This window comes from Plectropomus leopardus, chromosome 2 (genome assembly GCF_008729295.1).
Source record: "Plectropomus leopardus isolate mb chromosome 2, YSFRI_Pleo_2.0, whole genome shotgun sequence".
Taxonomy (NCBI): Eukaryota; Metazoa; Chordata; class Actinopteri; order Perciformes; family Serranidae; genus Plectropomus; species Plectropomus leopardus.
Genome location: NC_056464.1, coordinates 28,386,203 through 28,403,681, shown reverse-complemented (window position 1 = coordinate 28,403,681; position 17,479 = coordinate 28,386,203). Strand labels below are relative to the sequence as shown.

The 17,479-nt window shown below is 39.7% G+C and overlaps 1 protein-coding gene across 4 annotated transcripts; it reads left to right on the top strand.

The window, feature by feature from the left end:
• Window positions 1–663: 663 nt before the first annotated feature.
• pbrm1l (polybromo 1, like) lies at window positions 664–16,550 on the top strand. 4 transcript variants are annotated; one of them, XM_042507434.1, is made up of 30 exons: window positions 664–748; window positions 1,063–1,235; window positions 1,434–1,531; window positions 2,578–2,725; window positions 2,850–2,999; window positions 3,678–3,794; window positions 3,879–3,947; window positions 4,041–4,139; window positions 4,231–4,316; window positions 4,436–4,527; window positions 4,613–4,829; window positions 5,005–5,146; window positions 5,336–5,421; window positions 5,612–5,891; window positions 6,016–6,121; window positions 6,754–7,393; window positions 8,031–8,251; window positions 8,348–8,539; window positions 8,779–8,936; window positions 9,040–9,282; window positions 9,851–9,996; window positions 10,133–10,290; window positions 10,698–10,881; window positions 10,988–11,195; window positions 12,095–12,293; window positions 12,373–12,528; window positions 14,219–14,338; window positions 14,731–14,795; window positions 15,542–15,755; window positions 16,131–16,550. In XM_042507434.1, the coding sequence occupies exons 2-30, from the start codon at window positions 1,095–1,097 to the stop codon at window positions 16,292–16,294; spliced, it is 4,899 nt and encodes a 1,632-aa protein (XP_042363368.1). In that variant the 5' UTR covers window positions 664–748; window positions 1,063–1,094; the 3' UTR covers window positions 16,295–16,550. The 4 variants fall into 4 exon arrangements, with proteins under 4 accessions (XP_042363368.1, XP_042363362.1, XP_042363385.1 ...); XM_042507428.1 differs by having other exon boundaries at window positions 14,219–14,371; XM_042507451.1 differs by lacking the exon at window positions 14,219–14,338 and having other exon boundaries at window positions 12,373–12,444.
• The last annotated feature ends 929 nt before the right edge of the window (window positions 16,551–17,479 follow it).

Here is a 17,479-nt window from a genome sequence, read left to right as displayed (position 1 = left end):
TATCAAAAAAGGTGGCAATCAAATTTCCGTCAATTTAGTGATTGATTAATCAAGTAATTATTGCATCTGTACTTGTGTAAACTGTTAATTTAAATTCCAAGAAAACATCATATTTTGTAAACTCTTTTCGTGTTTTTATGCAAAAATATTAATCTGTAAAGTAGCTAGTGCTCAGATAAATGTAGTAAATTAATGTAGAAAATAAATGAAGTAAAAAATACAATATATTCCTCTGAAATGTAGTGGAGTAAAATTACAGAGTGACATGAAAAGAAAATACTTATGTGAAGTACAAGTACATCGAATTTGAACTTAATAACAGTACTTGAGTAAATGTATTTAGTTAACTGTAGTGCTTTCATCATTAGTAACATTCTTAATTTTGACATCTTATGTTATTATTTAAACCTTTGTATCTGGGAAGCACTTTGTGCTTAAGCTTGAAAAGTTCTATATATAAAAAAAAGTTATTATATTATTATTATTATTATTATTATTATTATTATTATTATTATTATTATTATTATTATTATTATTATTATTATTATTATTATTATATATCATTGGGTGCAGTGCTTCCCCTGTCCTGAGGGGGGCAGTACGGCCTCGGGTGGCGCTTTCCTTCTCTCCACACAAACACAATACAGCCTCAACTTCCGGGCAGGAGTTTTCAAACAACACTAGCTAGCCAGCTAGCCGTTACACATTTTTGCTCAGGGAATTACAGCAAACTTTGCTGAGTTTTGGGGTAAGATTTGTTTTTGAAAGTCAATGTATTTGTTTATTTATCAGAGCTTGCTTGTTTGTGGCGACTTTAAAACATTTATTCTGGTTTAATGTTTGAAAAGCGGCAAACAAGCAACGGTAACATGCTAACAGCCGTTGGCTTTGTTTCATATCCAAGCGATGCAAATGCTAAGAGCTAAGTTTACTCTCTTGTAATTTTAGCCTTGTTGTGAATAGCAAAATGAACGGCCGATGTGCTTATTTTAATCAAATCAATCGCGTGATAATCGGGCCAAAATACACAGTAAAATGATCTTTTTATGTTTGTTTATATAGCTAGCGGGCTAGCCTGTTGTTATTAGCCAGCGATGTCAGCGAGCTCCAAGAGGAGAAGAGCCACTTCACCCTCCAGCAGCATCAGTGGAGGAGGCGACCTCGACGATGCCTCCTCTACACCTGGAAGTGGCAGAAAAAGAAGAAGAATCTCAAATGTTCCTCCTGTAGATACGGTAAATGCAGTTGATTTTTGTATAATTTGTTTGCATCAGACTTTAAATGTGTTTTTTAAGAGTTTAAACTAACGTGACATTTTCTATTCCCCAATAGTCACGTCGGTTTTATTTATTTATATAGCTCAGTGTTGGGTATATCATGTAAGTGTTAGTAAGTTAAACACTTGTGGGATTTTGATTACTTGTCTCCTCCAGATTGCTGTATGCCATGAGCTGTTCAACGCTGTCAGGGACCACAAGGATGACCAGGGGAGGCAACTTTGTGAAGTTTTCCTAAGGGTACCAAAGAGAAGGTACTGTAACGTAAAGGCCTGAGTGAAGCTTAAAATACAACCCTAATTCCAAAAAGTTGAGATGTCAGACGTACATAAAAATAGAAGTATTCAAATAAGTATTAAACACATCAAATTCCTATTCGTATAACACATTTTTATGCAGCTATTCATGTAAAATTTCAATCAGACATTAACTACCACTGACCAAAAAGTAGTAACATTTCAGTCCATGTGCAATATGTGGAATGATTAACTGGCATCTATTGATTACTGGTTGGAGGCCCCGGGGCAGACGCAGAGTTCGCTTGAGGGATTATATAGCTTGCATCGTTTGGGAATGCCTCAGGGTCCCCTAGCTTGAAAGCATTGCTGGGGAGAGGGACGCCCAAAGCTTTTTGCTTGCAGATGAAAATGGGTGGATGGATTTATTAATTACTTGAGGAAGACTTTGTTTGCAGTGTCAGCTTCTAGATACTTCTTGTATGGAAAAACTAATCTCTTGTGGTCTTCAGAAGGGATTTGGAACTGTTTTTCTACACAGACAGTCTTGAAAATCTTGAAGATTTTGGGGACCTGCTTTTGAATGGTGACAAATAAATTTCTTTTTCAAAATTCAACAATCAATGGCTGTAGTTCCTAAACACTTACCGATGTTGCTTAAAGTAAAGGTGATGTAAGAGAGAAGTAAACATGCGCTGTCCCAACTTCTTTTGAACGTAGTTGCAGACATCAAACTCAGTGTATTTATGTATATGTGTATATTTAAAACAACAACAACAAAGTTTAGCAATTTGAACATTAAGTATCTTGTTTTTGTACTGTATTCAATAGAATATATTTAAAAAAGCATTTACAAATCATTGCATTATCTTTTACTTATATTTGTCACAGTGTCTGAAGTTTTTTGGGATCTGGACATGTTCACGATACCCCCTTACAGTTTATATGGATGCCAGCCATCATAAACTTTGCATGTCATATTGAGATTTGACAGTTGGACAGGTGGGTTGGTCTCAGACATTAGAAGATTACAGTGACGCCTGATCTCCCTTTTTCTTTTTCAGGAATCTGCCTGACTATTATGAAGTGGTGGCCCAGCCAATTGATATGACAAAAATTCAGTATAAACTGAAGTCAGAAGATTATAATGATGTGGAGCAGCTTACCGCAGATTTCCGGCTCATGTTCAACAATGCCAAATCCTTCTACAAGGTAGGCAGAGAAAAAAAGTACTGGTTAAGTATTTATTTTACTGTAACACAGTGTAAAAGGACAATTCATTCTGTTAAGCCCTGTTTTCAAAACTCCATATTTATTTTCATGTTTAACAACTTAGAGTGACACCGAGGAGTATCAAGCTGCATGCAAGCTGTGGGAGGTATATTTGCAAACAAGGAATGAGTTTGTGCAACCCGGGGATGGAGATGAGGATGATGAAGATGCTGATGACATGATGGATACTCCAGGAATGTCAACTGAAGATGAGGTAAGCTATTTTCCTTCTCCCTATGTATGAATGTCACGTATGAATTTAAGCATCTAACATAATTTTAGGAAATAAGATGTTTATTTCCAGTGCTTTAAAAAAATGTTTTATTTACCTTTTATCACAAAAAGTAACATACCAACAAATAAACAAACAAAGCCACATAACCCACATACACAAAACAAAAACAAACTAAAAGCCAGACTAGGAAAAAATACATACAACCATGTTTTGCGTATTACAAAATAAAAGTAAAAGTGAGTAATGGGTAAGTGTAACAAAACTTTTTTTGTGCTTTTTAAATGTTTTAGTTTTTGTATTAAAGCTCTTCTTTGCAGAAATGTTATAATAATCATAGCTGTTTAATGTTTATATTAGTAATTTATAATTAACTAAGAAACTAAGAATTCTGGTAATATTCTGTAGTCAGCTATGTTAGTTAACAGTAGCCCAGAATAGACAAATCAAACACTGGCTGGGCCATTCAAGTTTTGCTTCAGCCACTGTAGTGTCCTACACGCCTTGCACATAGGAAAAGTTTCGGTTTTACAACCACACTGCTAGGTAACAATCACTTGTACACACTAGACCTTTAACTAGATTGATATGCTTTTTAATGGAAATTTGTGCTTGTATTAACAATGAAGGAGAACTAATTCATGCATGTTTATCTTGAAGACCTCAACTGGCAATTTGAAGGAGGTGTTTGAGCAACTCTTGGAGGCCATAGTGTCACACACTGATCCCTCAGGTCGTATGGTCAGTGAACTGTTCCAGAAATTGCCATCCAAAGTGGTGAGTCCTTGAAGCTTCTTTGGACTTGTGCCCCTGAAATCGTTACACATTCTTGACATTTACACGTCTGTCTGTCTTTCCCAGCATTACCCAGACTACTATGCCATTATTAAGGAGCCAATAGATCTGAGAACGATCGCTCAGAGGATACAGGTAGTGACTTAATTCGCTGTTCTGCATCATTCATGATTTCATAACTTTATGGTGTTTTGTTGTAGCCAGCACTAATTGATATTATTTGCATAGATTGGATACTATAAAAGTGTCAATGCGATGGCCAAGGATGTTGATCTGATGGCCAAAAATGCCAAAACGTACAATGAACCAGGATCTCAGGTTTTTAAGGTAAACTGTTTTTCTTGATTTTTTTTTTTCATTTTTTTTATCATCTGTAACATACCAAATATTAATAGTTTTTCTCTTTTTTATTGTTTAGGATGCTAACACCATAAAGAAAGTCTTCATCCAGCGGAAGACTGAACTTGAGCACGCCGAACCCACTAAATCTAGTCTTCGAATCAGGTATTTTTTAAAAAACGGCATAGGTTTTTAATGTATTATTTTTGTTTCAAAAACAATTCAGGAAATTATTCTATGACAAGAAACTTAATTTATAAATGGTGCGTGTCTTTACCATTCAGGAATCGCAGATCTGGCCAGGGGGATCGACTTTCTGGGGTCAGTGTTGCTCTTCAATATGGCTCGGAGAGTGAGGACGACCCCGTGCTCTCTGGTGAGTATCAGCGCTTTAGGCAGTGGAGAAATTCACCTTTTGTTTGTGTTGAAAAAATAATGGGTCACCATGTAAATGTTTGCAGGCTCTGTGTGCTACGACGAGGGAGAGTCTGAGGCCGAGAGTCAGAGTTCTAGTATGGAGATGAGCAACCCGATCTTCCAGCTGTATGAGGCAGTGAGAGGCGCTAGAAACAACCAGGGCCAGGTCTTCTCTGAACCTTTCCAGCAGCTGCCGTCTCGCAGAGAATATCCTGACTACTATCAGCAGATTAAACAGCCCATTTCTCTGCAGCAGATCAGGTAAGGAATGATCATTCAGTAGATTCAGCTGATGTTGTGCAGATATGCAGAATGAACAATTCTTTAGAAGTTAATGATTAGGGTTATGTTTTGAAATTCTTACTTATGTGGTCGATTCACTTTTTAACAAAGTTTCAAAGCAAAAAATCAAATCCATGGAACCTGTATTTTTAAGGGCAAAGATGAAGAACTGCGAGTATGAATCTGTGGAGCAGATAGAGGCTGACCTCACTCTAATGTTTGAGAATGCAAAGCGCTACAACATGCCTAACTCAAGCATTTACAAACGGGCCTTTAGGCTCCAGCAGATCTTGCAGGTAAGGGCATCTGCTGATTTTTTTTAATGTTAAGATATGCTGGAAGATGTTTTTATTTTAGTTAGACCAAGCATGAAAGAAATTGACTGTAATTTGAAACAGACAATGAAGCATCTTACAGAAACAGCTCACTTAATGTCATTGTCCACCAAGGTAACAACCTGTATGTTAAGGCGTGTGTTGTTTTAGTTGAAAAAAAGGGAACTTCTGAGGAGAGACGATGAAGATGGAGACAGCATTTTGTCATCTGATGCAGGGAGCATCAAGCGGAAAAGGTATTTTTAGAAGTTTTTTTAAATAGATTTTACTCTTGTGTTGTAGCTCTATTGTTATTTCTCTCATATGTGAAGATTCAGTAGCTTGCTTGCTGCCGACAAAACTAAATGCATCACTCTTGAAGCCTTGCATTGTGTCTGTGTTGCAGTTTAATCTCATTCATAGTCTATTTTGATTCTTTTTTTTAAGCCACAAGAAAAACGTCAAAAAGAACCGCATGAAAGCCTTATACGCTGCAGTGACTGAGGCCAGGGAGGCAGGCACCAATCGCCGTCTTTGTGATCTGTTCATGGTCAAACCATCCAAGAAAGACTACCCTGACTACTACAAAGTCATCCTTGAGCCAATGGACCTGAAGACCATTGAACACAACATCCGCAACGAGCGCTACGCAACAGAGGAAGCTCTGATGGAGGACATGAAGTTGATGTTCCGAAATGCCCGACATTACAATGAAGAAGGATCTCAGGTAGACCGTGCATACAGTGTAAAATACGCATAAAATATACAGTGTAGTAATAACCAATGCAAAAAAATAATTTTGGCATGAGCTACATTTGTCTGATACTACCAATTTTTGGGGGTTAATGCAGGTGTATAATGATGCTGACATTCTGGAGAAGATACTGAAGGACAAGCGTAAGGAGTTGGGACCGCTGCCTGAAGAAGAAGATGTGGGATCCCCCAAACTAAAACTAAGTGAGTTTGTTCATGTCAGTGTTTTTGCTGGTTTGAGCCTATTGCATGTTTTAGCCCACCACCTACAGGACCTTCAGTTTTCTATTTTTTCCCCATAAAGGGGTCGTGGGCTTGACGTTTTGTGAAGTACCTGTATGTGCTGGTCTGGTCCGTTGGTATATGCAGCTAGTTGTCTAATGTGTGAGTGAAGTTTTCACTCGAGCAAGCAGTGTGCTTATTCACAAATACCTGGGAAGTGGGTGTTGAATAACGTATGGCTATGTTGTTATATTGACCTACCTATTTTTAGCTACTTAAAAAAAATCATGGGAATAAGATAAAATTTCATGGAAAAGTTTTCAAAATTCATTGGTAAAAATGTGTGAACCCTGGATGGAATACACACATTATGCCTGAAGTATCTAAACATGTAATTACACAAAGACCCAGCAGCGCTTCTACTCCATCGTTTTAAAGGGAGAAATCCTTTGTTTCAGAGCCATGCGATCTTTCCTCTAGACCAGCATCGTCCCAAACAACTAACTCAGCGAAAAATCGGTCTTTGCAGAGGTCTGCACTCCATTGAATGTTAACATGCTTTAAAATTGTTTCTTATCTTTTTAATTATCAATGGATGTAATTTCTTTCTCTAGGAAAAAGTGGAGTTTCTCCAAAGAAGTCCAAATACCTCACCCCTCTCCAGCAGAGGTTAAACGAGCTCTATGACGCTGTGCGAAACTTCACTGACCGCAGAGGTCGGCGCCTGAGCACAATCTTCCTTCGCCTGCCATCTCGTGCCGAGTTGCCTGACTACTACGCTACTATCAAGAGACCTGTGGATATGGAGCGCCTGCGAAGCCATATGGCGGCCGGTCGATACCAAGACGTCGAAGCCCTGGTGGAGGACTTTGCTCTCATGTTCAACAATGCCTGCATTTACAATGAGCCTGAGTCTCTGATCTACCGGGATGCTTTGGTGTTGCACCGGGTGCTGCTGGAGACACGCAAGCAGCAGGAGGGAGGCGAGGACTCCGGGCCTCCTGCTGTGGGACCGCTGGTGCGAGAGCTCATCAGGAACCTGTTTGTGTCTGTGCTGGGCCACCAGGATGAAGAGGGCCGGTGCTACAGTGACTCGCTGGCAGAGATCCCCGCTGTGGATCCAGCCGCCCCTGAAAAACCGCCGCTTAACTTTGACGTCATCAGGATGAACGTGGACCGTGGCCGCTACAGGAGGCTGGACGTCTTCCAGGAACACATGTTCGAAGTGTTGGAGAAGGCAAGGAGGCTACACAGGTATATATCAAATTGTCTTTAAAAGGCTGACACGTGGAGGTCTGAGGAAATATCAGTCGTGGTTTTCTATGTTCAATCTAAGGACAAAAAACAGTGAGATAATTTATCTTGCATTGAAACAGCAAACAGAAAAAGGGTTTTCACATGATTGGGCCACAAACATTTTTTTAAAAATGGAATGCATACCATTGAAATGTTTATCAATATTTGAATACACAATATTAAAAAAAGTTGATCCTGAAGCCACAAGTAAATGAAAAGTGTTTGTGACCATCAAATGAGGAAATATGCTCTCTTCAATTCTCATGTTTTTTGTAAGGGAAAAAAATCGTTCACAATATTTTGCTAACCTTTGCATTTGAAGTGAAATAGACCTTTATAGTTGTTATGGTTTTGCAGTCCTACAGGACTCTTACAGTCCATATTACAAAGGTTTGCTAATGTGCTAATGTGCACTACTTACAGTCCCACTTGTATATATTGTTCAGGGTAATATGCTTAAGAGCCCATCAGATTGTTTTAACCTTATCTTTGTTTTTACTGTTTACAAACATCATTTGGATACTGTAATTCTCTGTTGAACAGCCACACTGTTCAAAAGTGTCTATAACATGTGGTGTCTTCTTTGCCTTTGCAGGACCGACTCAGAGATATTTGAGGATTCAGTGGAACTACAACAGTTTTTCATAAAGATCAGGGATGAGCTATGCAAGAATGGAGAGATCCTGTTGTCATCTGCTCTCAACTACACGTCCAAACACCTGCACAGCGACGTGGAGCAGGAAAAGAGGGAGAAAATTCCCAAAGAGATTGAGGAGGACAAGCTGAAGCTGGAGGAAGAGGGGGAGCAAAACAAAGGTGTGTGTGTGTAAGCTCATATCATAAACACGTTTGAGGGATATTTTGAGACTTTGAGGTATTAATTTAAAATTCTTTCATTTTTGTCACCTAAAGAGGGTGAGAAAGCCGAAGACCTACCGGGAGAGGCGTGGCAGTCAGAGTCTGAGAAGGAGCGCAGGTACAGTCAAGACTGCAGTTTTGAAAACAGCACATACCACGTGGGCGACTTTGTGTATGTGGAGCCGTCAGAGCCGAACCTGAAGCCACACATCGTCTGTATTGAACGTCTGTGGGAGGATGAAGCAGGTAATACACATTATTTTTTGGAAACTTAAAAATTATCAATTGGCGATAGCTCCTACACCAGTGTGCCAAGGCACCATACCATCATAAATGGCAAATGTTGTACTTTTTGTGACACACCCCAGTCAAAATTTACAGGCAGAATTATTATAAAAACAACTTTAAACAACCGAAGTTGCTCGCTATTAAAGATTTTTGCAGATTTCTTGTATTGATTATTCGCTAATTGCTTGTGTGTGAAGGTGAGAAGTGGCTCTACGGCTGCTGGTTCTACAGGCCAAGTGAAACTTTCCACCTGGCAACACGCAAGTTTCTGGAAAAGGAGGTCTTCAAGAGTGACTACTACAACAAAGCCTCTATTAGCAAAGTTCTGGGCAAATGCGTGGTCCTGTTTGTAAAGGTGAGACCCTCTGCAGAAACTTAACTGCAAAACGACAATAGTTTTTGTTCCCACACAAGGATCTGTTCACCTGTTCATGCTTTTTTTTCTCTCACATCTGTAGGATTATTTCAAAATGCAGCCTGAAGGCTTCAGACCTGAGGATGTGTACATCTGCGAATCCCGCTACGCTGCCAGGAACAAGTCGTTCAAGAAGATCAAGATATGGGCTGTGCCGGCGAGCTCTGTGAAGCTGGTCCCTCGGGAGGTGCCTCTGCCCGTCGTCCGTGTTGCTTCCATGTTTGCCAAGCCTGACCAGGACAAACTGACAATTTCATATGCTGGCAGTGGCAGTTTTGTTGAAAAGGTGAGGCAACATAGTATTTCATTGGTTAAGACTTGGCAGTACTTTATTTGTTATATAGTTCTGATTCAATTTTTTCTGACCTAAAGTTAGATTGCTTTATGTCCTTGGCCAGAGGAATATGCACTACATAAGTCCTTATAGTTAGTATGAGCTACTTTTGATCCTGAGTGCGCCTTACTAATTGCACTTTTATGGAAACTGGATCATTGAAGAAGGACACAACAAAGACAAATTATAGGTTGAAATAATGGGTTGATGCCAGACTTCAGTATTGATTGACCTTTGGCCTGGTCCCAAAAGACCTCCAGAATGAGAACACCAGTCCTTCAGTCAACTTCAGTGTAAAGGAAAAGGCTGGATTTCAGAACTAAACAAAAATAAAATCAACAGTATAACGTCGCCGAGCAAGAACACACTACAGGGGATTCATTATCTCACGGCTTGGTAGGAGGCATGTCTTGACAAGAAGCACGGCAGCAGAGGAATAGTTAATGTCAAGTATGAAAGTTTGTTTGTCACAATATAAACATCACCTAAGTCCTCCGTGTGTCCATGTTTATTCATTTAGGAGAGAGAGGATGTCCCTATGGAGATGAGTGGAGCTGAGCCCGGCTGTCAGCACTATGAACAGTTACGCTACAACAACATGTGGTTTAAAGTGGGAGACTGTGTTTACATCCAGTCACATGGTCTGTCAAAGCCCCGAGTTGCAAGGTGAGTGAAAGTAAAATAAATAAGTTTGCCTCTTCAGTGTAAGAGGTCTTCTAATTGCAGCAGGGTCTGATGCGATATTGGTATCGTGTAGTTCTTATGGATTCGATAACTGTATGCTTTTTTGACTGGGCTGCAGGATGGAGAAGCTGTGGGTGCAGAATGGAACTACTTTATTCTTTGGGCCCATTTTCATTCATCCTGAAGAAACAGAACATGAACCCACAAAGATGTTCTACAAGAGAGAAGTGTTCCTGAGCCATCTGGAGGAGACCTTGCCCATTACCTGTGTCATAGGTACTGCTTTGAGAGCTTGTCTTGTGCACTTAAAGAAGTATTAGCAAGTATGAGTGACTTTTTTTAACAGTGCAAAACTCTATTGTTATTTGGCAGACAGAAATGTCTACATTTTATGAAAAAAAATTAGAAAAAGGACAACATTTGCTGCTGTGACTTTCAGAAGACACAGTGATTTTCCACCGTAGCAACGGTGCGCTGCAGCATGATGAAACACACAAAGCGGTCAGGGAATTTGTCTATTCCTTCCAGCTGCCTTTTTTAAAATTTAAAAATGACAATTCACCTGTTTTTTTATTGTTACACATGAGGCTTTGTGCCCTTACTGCTTGTGCAAATTCCGACTCAAGTAACTCATCAATAACCTTAAAAAAATATATGTTTTATCCCCCCTGCCCACTCCCCAGGCAAATGCATGGTGTCCTCCTTTAAGGACTACCTGTCATGCAGACCAACTGAGTTTTCAGAGGAGGATGTCCTGCTGTGTGAGAGCCGCTACATCGACACGGAGAAGCAGATGAAAAAGTTCAAGGGTCTGAAACGCTTCTCGTACTCTTCCAAAGTGGTGGAGGAAGAGATCTTCTATTTCAGGTTGGTTTGTCAAGTAGAGCACTGTTAATGATTCAGGGCTGTACAGTTCTTTGCCCAGGCTGAGTTTTTGTCCTTTTTTTTGTCCTGTGCTGGTAATCTCACATAGGAAGTTGATGGTGCCACAGAAAGAAGCATCACCCGTTTTGGACAAGAAGATCGCTGAGCTTGAGGTTAAACTGGCTGATATGGAGGATGCCGATGATGATATGGAAGATATGGACGACGACGAGGAGGCTCCACAGACGCCTTCTATGCCTCAGACGCATACCCCTCTTGCAAGCGATATGGACAACATGCCATACATTCCTTCACAGGTACGAATACCTACATCCCTAAAAAAAACCTTAACCCAAGAAGATCTTATGTCCAAAGGCTTCAAACTCCAAACTCCAACTACCATGAAACGGCGAGCAGATTGCTATCTGATTCTGCATATTTACGTGTTTCCTGTATAAAAAGGAAGCTAGGAAGGGACTGCAGATATCGATTGCCGTTTACAGTAGTCAGTCGGATGTAAGGTGGCTGGCTGAAACCAGGGGGAACCAGAGGGTAGGCCTTGTGCTTTTAGGATGACGCTGTCCTGACATGAAGGCAGTAACTACCTCATGAGTGGCACCACTCCCCTGTATGCACTCAGCCCAGAAGTGCGCAGTGGAGTGATGATGATTAGCTAGCAGCAGGATAGCAAATGGTTGTTTGCTGCTACATTAATGTTTAAAATCTCATAAATAGAACCTTTAGCCAAGGTTAGAGATGAAAGGCGAAAAGATTGTGGGAGTTCGCACAACCACGACCCATAACTGCCCCCATGCTGACCCATAAGCCTACAAAACGGCGTGCCCAGCCCACGTGCTGAAGTGGGCACCTCATGCACAAAGGTTATGTCCTTGTTGCAGCATTTGTGGGTTCAATTCCACCCCACAGCCCTTTGCTTTATGTCATCCCCTCTGTCTATCCTGTCCTGCTGTAGCTGTCTTATCAAAGAAAGGAAGGAAAACATCCCCAAAAAATGTTTTTTTGGTCATTTTGGGCTAGATTCTGGCGTACAAGTGACGATCAGCGCAACACATATGTGTTAAATGAACAAAAAAACAACAACCAGTAAACATCTTTTTTTTATTTCTTGGGAACTTAAAAAATAATATGACCTGTTTTTGTTTTTTGTTAAACTTGCCTCTTTGTGTTTTTTTTTTTTTTTTTTTTTTTCATAAAGTCGACTCCTAAGGTGAAGGGCTTATCTAAGAAGGAAGGGGCCAAAAGGAAGATCAACATGAGCGGCTATATATTGTTCAGCAGTGAAATGCGAGCAGTCATCAAAGCTCGACACCCAGATTTCTCCTTCGGGGAGTTGAGTCGACTCGTTGGCACCGAGTGGAGGAACCTCGAGGCAACCAAGAAGGCAGAGTATGAAGGTGAGAAGAAAGAATTTGTGGGTGTGAAGGTACTTTCGTGTGAACTGATGTCAAAACAGGAATTCTTTGTTTGTTTCAGAACGTGCAGCCAAAATAGTGGATCAACAAGAGCGTGAGAGACCGGTCCAGAAGCAAGGGTCCCCTAGAGCAGGTACCCCTGTAGGGGCACTGATGGGGATGGTGCCTTCGCCTAGCACTATGGGAATGATAAACCAGACCATGACACCTGTGACAGGTAACCCCTCTCAGAGACAGCACGAGTGTTTGGAAACAAGGCAGCGGGGAATTGAGGCTGGACTGTTAAAGACCTTAATATTCTTAATTTTCTAACAATTTGAAACTTATTTATTTCAAAACTACATTCCTGTAGCAAGAACAATTTTCTTCTTTTGCTGCATTTTTAATTGTTTTATGTTTTATCACCAGCTCCATATCTGAAAGTGCATGACATTGACTGCATGATTTTTAACCATGAATAACTTTTTTTTTTAAATTTCATTTAACTTTCATGCTTGTTTTGCCTGCTAACATTCTTTGATCCATTTGTATTGTCTGCCCCTTTCACACACTGAACCTTTAAGGTCATCAGAGTTGGTTATTTGGGTAGGACAGTGGCATTGGTCATCCACACATTGATCCCTAATACTGCACAAGTTGGTTTCCAGTCTTCATGACAGTCCAGGATATGAAAGTGGGGGTTTTCGGCACAGCTGGACAACCAAAGAGAGTTAAGAAGATGTGTGCAACAAAAGATGGCTGTACTGAAGTTTCAGGGTCTACTCATATGATTGATTTAATTCCTATCAGAAATGTATAAAAAAAACATAATTAAGTAAGAAAATTGTAACATCTTGCAAGATTTACACAGGGGTATTACTGCTCCTGTTCCCACTGGAGTTGTGGTTACACATTTGTCAGTCTTGCACACTGTGCCAGGCTGCCAGCACTGAAGAACGATCTGGTTAAACCCATCATAATTCCACACTTAGGGAAAAAAATGCTCTGGGTTGATTGTATTTCTTGAAACTAGGGGATGTCCCAATCAAGTTGTTTTGCCCTGATACCGATCTGGGTCATTTAATAACGAGTATCTGCGGATACCAAGTCTTGATCTGATTCTTGTATTTACCTGAATAATACAGCTGCACAATGCACACTTGAAGTACTTTAAAGTTATTAAAATGAATCCAGTGTATATGCTTTACAATTTAATAGCTCTGCAATGCTATACAAGAAAAAAATGTGCATCCAAACACTTTTTTAAGGTGTGTGTGTTTTTTTTTTTTTTTTTTACAAATTAACTAAGTAAACAAAAAAAATTTGGCTTCTATCACAATTCCACTTAGTGCAGCATTTGTTTTTTCAACAAAATAATGAAGTAAGAAAAAACAAAAATGCGTCCCCAAAAATTGCTCTCAAATCCACAAATCCACCATTGTAATAAAAATACAGAACACTACAAATGAGTAATTTACTCACAATTTCACTCCCAAGTAGTGCTTTACTATAGTTCAACTTTATCATTCCCAGTCACAACAAATTAAAATAGGTTAACATTCTGCTTTTTGCAGCATTATTGTAGAACTAGTTCACTAACAATAAACAACAAAAATTTCAATTCCAATTGAACATAAAAAACCCTGTTTCAACTTATTGTAGGTGCATCATTACAATAAGACGTAATTGTGACAGCGGACGTGAACAAAGGATCAGTTAGGGCGCATGCTCAAAATAACTGATCCCGGTCAACTTAAAAATCAACTAATCCTGAGCAAACCTATAAAATTGCCAAATTATTTGTATCATAAGGTGCATGTGTGAAAGGGGCCACTGTGTGCAGTAGTAGTGCATGTTATCATAGAGTCAGTTGCATGTCACTTATGCATGGATATGTTGTTGTCCTCTCCTTGCCCTCTTTCCCCAAGGCATGATGGGAGCTTACGGCCCACCTTATATGCCCATGCAGGGCCCCCATGAGGGCTTGTTGAGTGTGGCCCCAATGCCACCTCACCCTGCAGGGATGCCTCTTCACCATCTCCAGCAAGGTATGCCCGGGTACCCTGGCATGCCTCATCAGGGTAAGGGCCACTGTCCTAGCCACACCTGCTCAGTCACATCCAGTCGTGTCTCTCCTGCTGGAGGGGTTTACCTGGTCCACAGGCTGCACTGCCTCATCTACTCACTGAGCAGTCTAAGCTCTCTGGTCTCCAACAACCTCTCCTAATGTGTACTCACATGCCACACCTAATACAAAAACCACATACACATTTATAGATATAGCGCATGTAAAAACAAACCAAGCCACTAACATTCAACTGATATTCAAAAACTAACATTTTTTTCACAAGTCATTGTAGAACATTGTTGTAGGTTTTAACATAAAGCAAACCAGCATGAGTTTACGCCTCTTTATAAACTAAATGTTGTCATGTAACAGGTATGATGGGCCCTGGTATGAATGGCATGGCAGGAAGTCCTGGGCAAGGAAACTTTATGCAGCAGGTGAGCCCCAGTCGACACAATACCACTGTGTTTACATACTTTCAACTTTTATGTGAATGCAGCCTCTGTGGCTTCACTGATGGATGTTAAAAGATGGAGTTAAAGGGTGTACACTTGAAAAGAAAATCTTTGCATATTTATTATATAAAGCATAACAGGGTCCCCATGGTCATGGAAAACTTGGAAAAGTCATAGAATTTCACAATCACATTTTCCAGACCTGGAAAAGTCATGGAATTAGTAAAAACCATTAAAGTTTTGGAGAAGTCATGGCATTTTGTTATGTGCCATGAAAGTGTTAGAGTAATTTTCTGTGGCTAACCTTCCAAGTAATGTAGCATAACGGCAAATTATTCTTTTGCTGTCAATGTGCCGAAGCTCTTAAATACCATTATGTGTGATGCTTTTTTATTCCATCACACAATTATCTTCCTTTTTGTTTTTGCTTCCTATCTATCTCTCTGTGTGGCCAGCTAGCTGAAATTCTGATTAAATATCCCGGGCTAAAATCGAACACCGGATATTAACTATATTTAATCTGGATTGCATCTGTGTGGCACAGTGAATAAGAGATAGTTGGTTAGAAAGTTAGTAAGATAGATAGATAGATAGAGGTATATAGATATAAAGGGTCCTTGAGAAGTCATAAAGTTTTGAAATTTTGTCCATATTATTATTTTTCGGATTCAGGATTCCACATATGCACTCCATGTGTCTGAAAGTATATTGTCGTTGTTCGATTTTAGCCCGGGATGTTCAGCCCAGGACCACATGCTCCTCCACCATATCCGGGACAGGGTCAGTTAGGCCAGCCCTCACACCTGCAGCCCACCACTCCCATGTTTGTGGCTCCACCACCAAAGACTCAGAGGGTGCTCCACTCAGAGGCCTACCTGAAGTACATCGAGGGCTTGAATTCAGAGTCCAACACCGTCAGCAAGTGGGACCAAACGCTCAAAGGTGGTGTTCTTAAATCATCTTTTCATTTGGGTTCTGTGCGTGTGGGTACAAGCGATCTCCTATACGCAATATTGACAGTACTGAAACCTCATATTATAGCACAGATTCCCCAACATGGTCTTAGATTTGAGTGTCTTTTATTAGTGTGATTAGTGTTCACATAAAAATCAAGAATAAGTACATGTTATAAGGGGGTTTTCTTAAATATAAAAATAGCCCACATCTTTTTTGCATTAATTTCTTTTCACACATAAAAATTTCAAGTGTCTCGTTTTTTTGTATTAAATAGGGAGAAACGCCATTATGCTAACATAAATGAACTATTTGCCCCATAAAAGGGTACTTTAATCTACAACCCTGTGTTTCCATTCACAGCTCAGAGGCGTGATGCTCACCTGTCCAAAGAGCAGGAGAGCCGCCTGCCAGCTCACTGGCTAAAGAGCAAAGGAGCCCACACCACCATGGCGGACGCACTGTGGCGCCTGCGTGACCTGATGCTGAGAGACACTCTGAACATCTGTCAGGGATACAACCTGTAACCTGTTGGACTAACCACTGTAACCAGCTCACCCACTGCTCTTATCCTCAAGCTTTGGAGTTTAGGAAGGATAATACACCTTAGAAGCAATATTTTATAGTGAATCCATTTTATATTTATTAGCTAAGATAATGAACCTGATAGATGTTTGTGTGTGCATTTTCATTTTTTTACACGACAGGATTATTTGTGCTGCAAAATCAGTGTGTTTTTTTGGCTTATTGATGCAACCAAAATAAAATTAAGAATACCCTGTATATACTATGTTTGTTTTTAAATTTTTGTAAGTTTCCAACAAGTGCGCTTGCCTAGATGCATTTAAGGACTGTTTGTTATTTATGAGAGGGGAGGGAGTGGTGCAACAAGGAGGAGGCAAGCCAAATATTTTTTTAATCTCTGGAGAGGTACTTATGTTTTTATTTTGGCTTTGAAGGCGATGTTTTCTTTAAAAACAAATTAGTGTTGGATTTCAAAATTTTCAACAGCCCTTGAACACGTGGGAGGAATGCTTCCCTCCGATAAAACATAACCAAATCTAAGCTTGAAATAGTGATATTTATCAAAATCACTTTATTCTACTCTCATTTAAAAAAAACCAACCAACAAACTAACCAGCAAGTATAAGAGTGAAAAACCAAGGCTTTTTTTTCAACTTCATTTTGTCTTCACTTTTTAAACTTTTTAACATCAAATGAGACATTTTTAAAAATCTAAAGTTAATCCTGCAGCAAGCAGTCTGATTTTTGAGAATTATAAAGTGTATTTCTTTATAACATATGTCACCTTAAAAATGGAGCCCACATTACATGAAGAAAACTAGGTCTTTTCTTTGGACAACTTAAAGGATTTTAAAGAACAAAATCCAGTTTCTCATTCTTTCCCACTCCTTCATTTGTCTGTCTGGCCCTCCTCTTTTCCTCTATACCTTCCCTGTTTAGTAGTAAGAAACTAAGTTGCTTGGGGGAAATGTAGCGGAGTACAAATAGGCTATACATTTTGTTTAGGAATCATAGTGGAGTGAAAATGCAAGTTGTCTTAAATACAGAAACCCAGATAACATAGAATCTGACAACTTCAACACCTTAACAAAGTATTATTATGTATTTACATCACACCACTGAAAAAAATTGTATTTTTGAGAAATAAAAAAACAAAACAAAAAGACAACAGTCTCAGACAAACAGCC

What these genes read in the sequence shown, in the direction of transcription:
- pbrm1l (XM_042507428.1), top strand. Translation starts at nt 1,095, where the DNA reads ATGTCAGCGAGCTCCAAGAGGAGAAGAGCCACTTCACCCTCCAGCAGC. An exon ending in GCGTGGTCCTGTTTGTAAAG is followed by an intron (nt 8,937 to 9,039) that starts GTGAGACCCTCT and finishes TCACATCTGTAG; the next exon opens with GATTATTTCAAAATGCAGCC. An exon ending in GAAGAGATCTTCTATTTCAG is followed by an intron (nt 10,882 to 10,987) that starts GTTGGTTTGTCA and finishes AATCTCACATAG; the next exon opens with GAAGTTGATGGTGCCACAGA.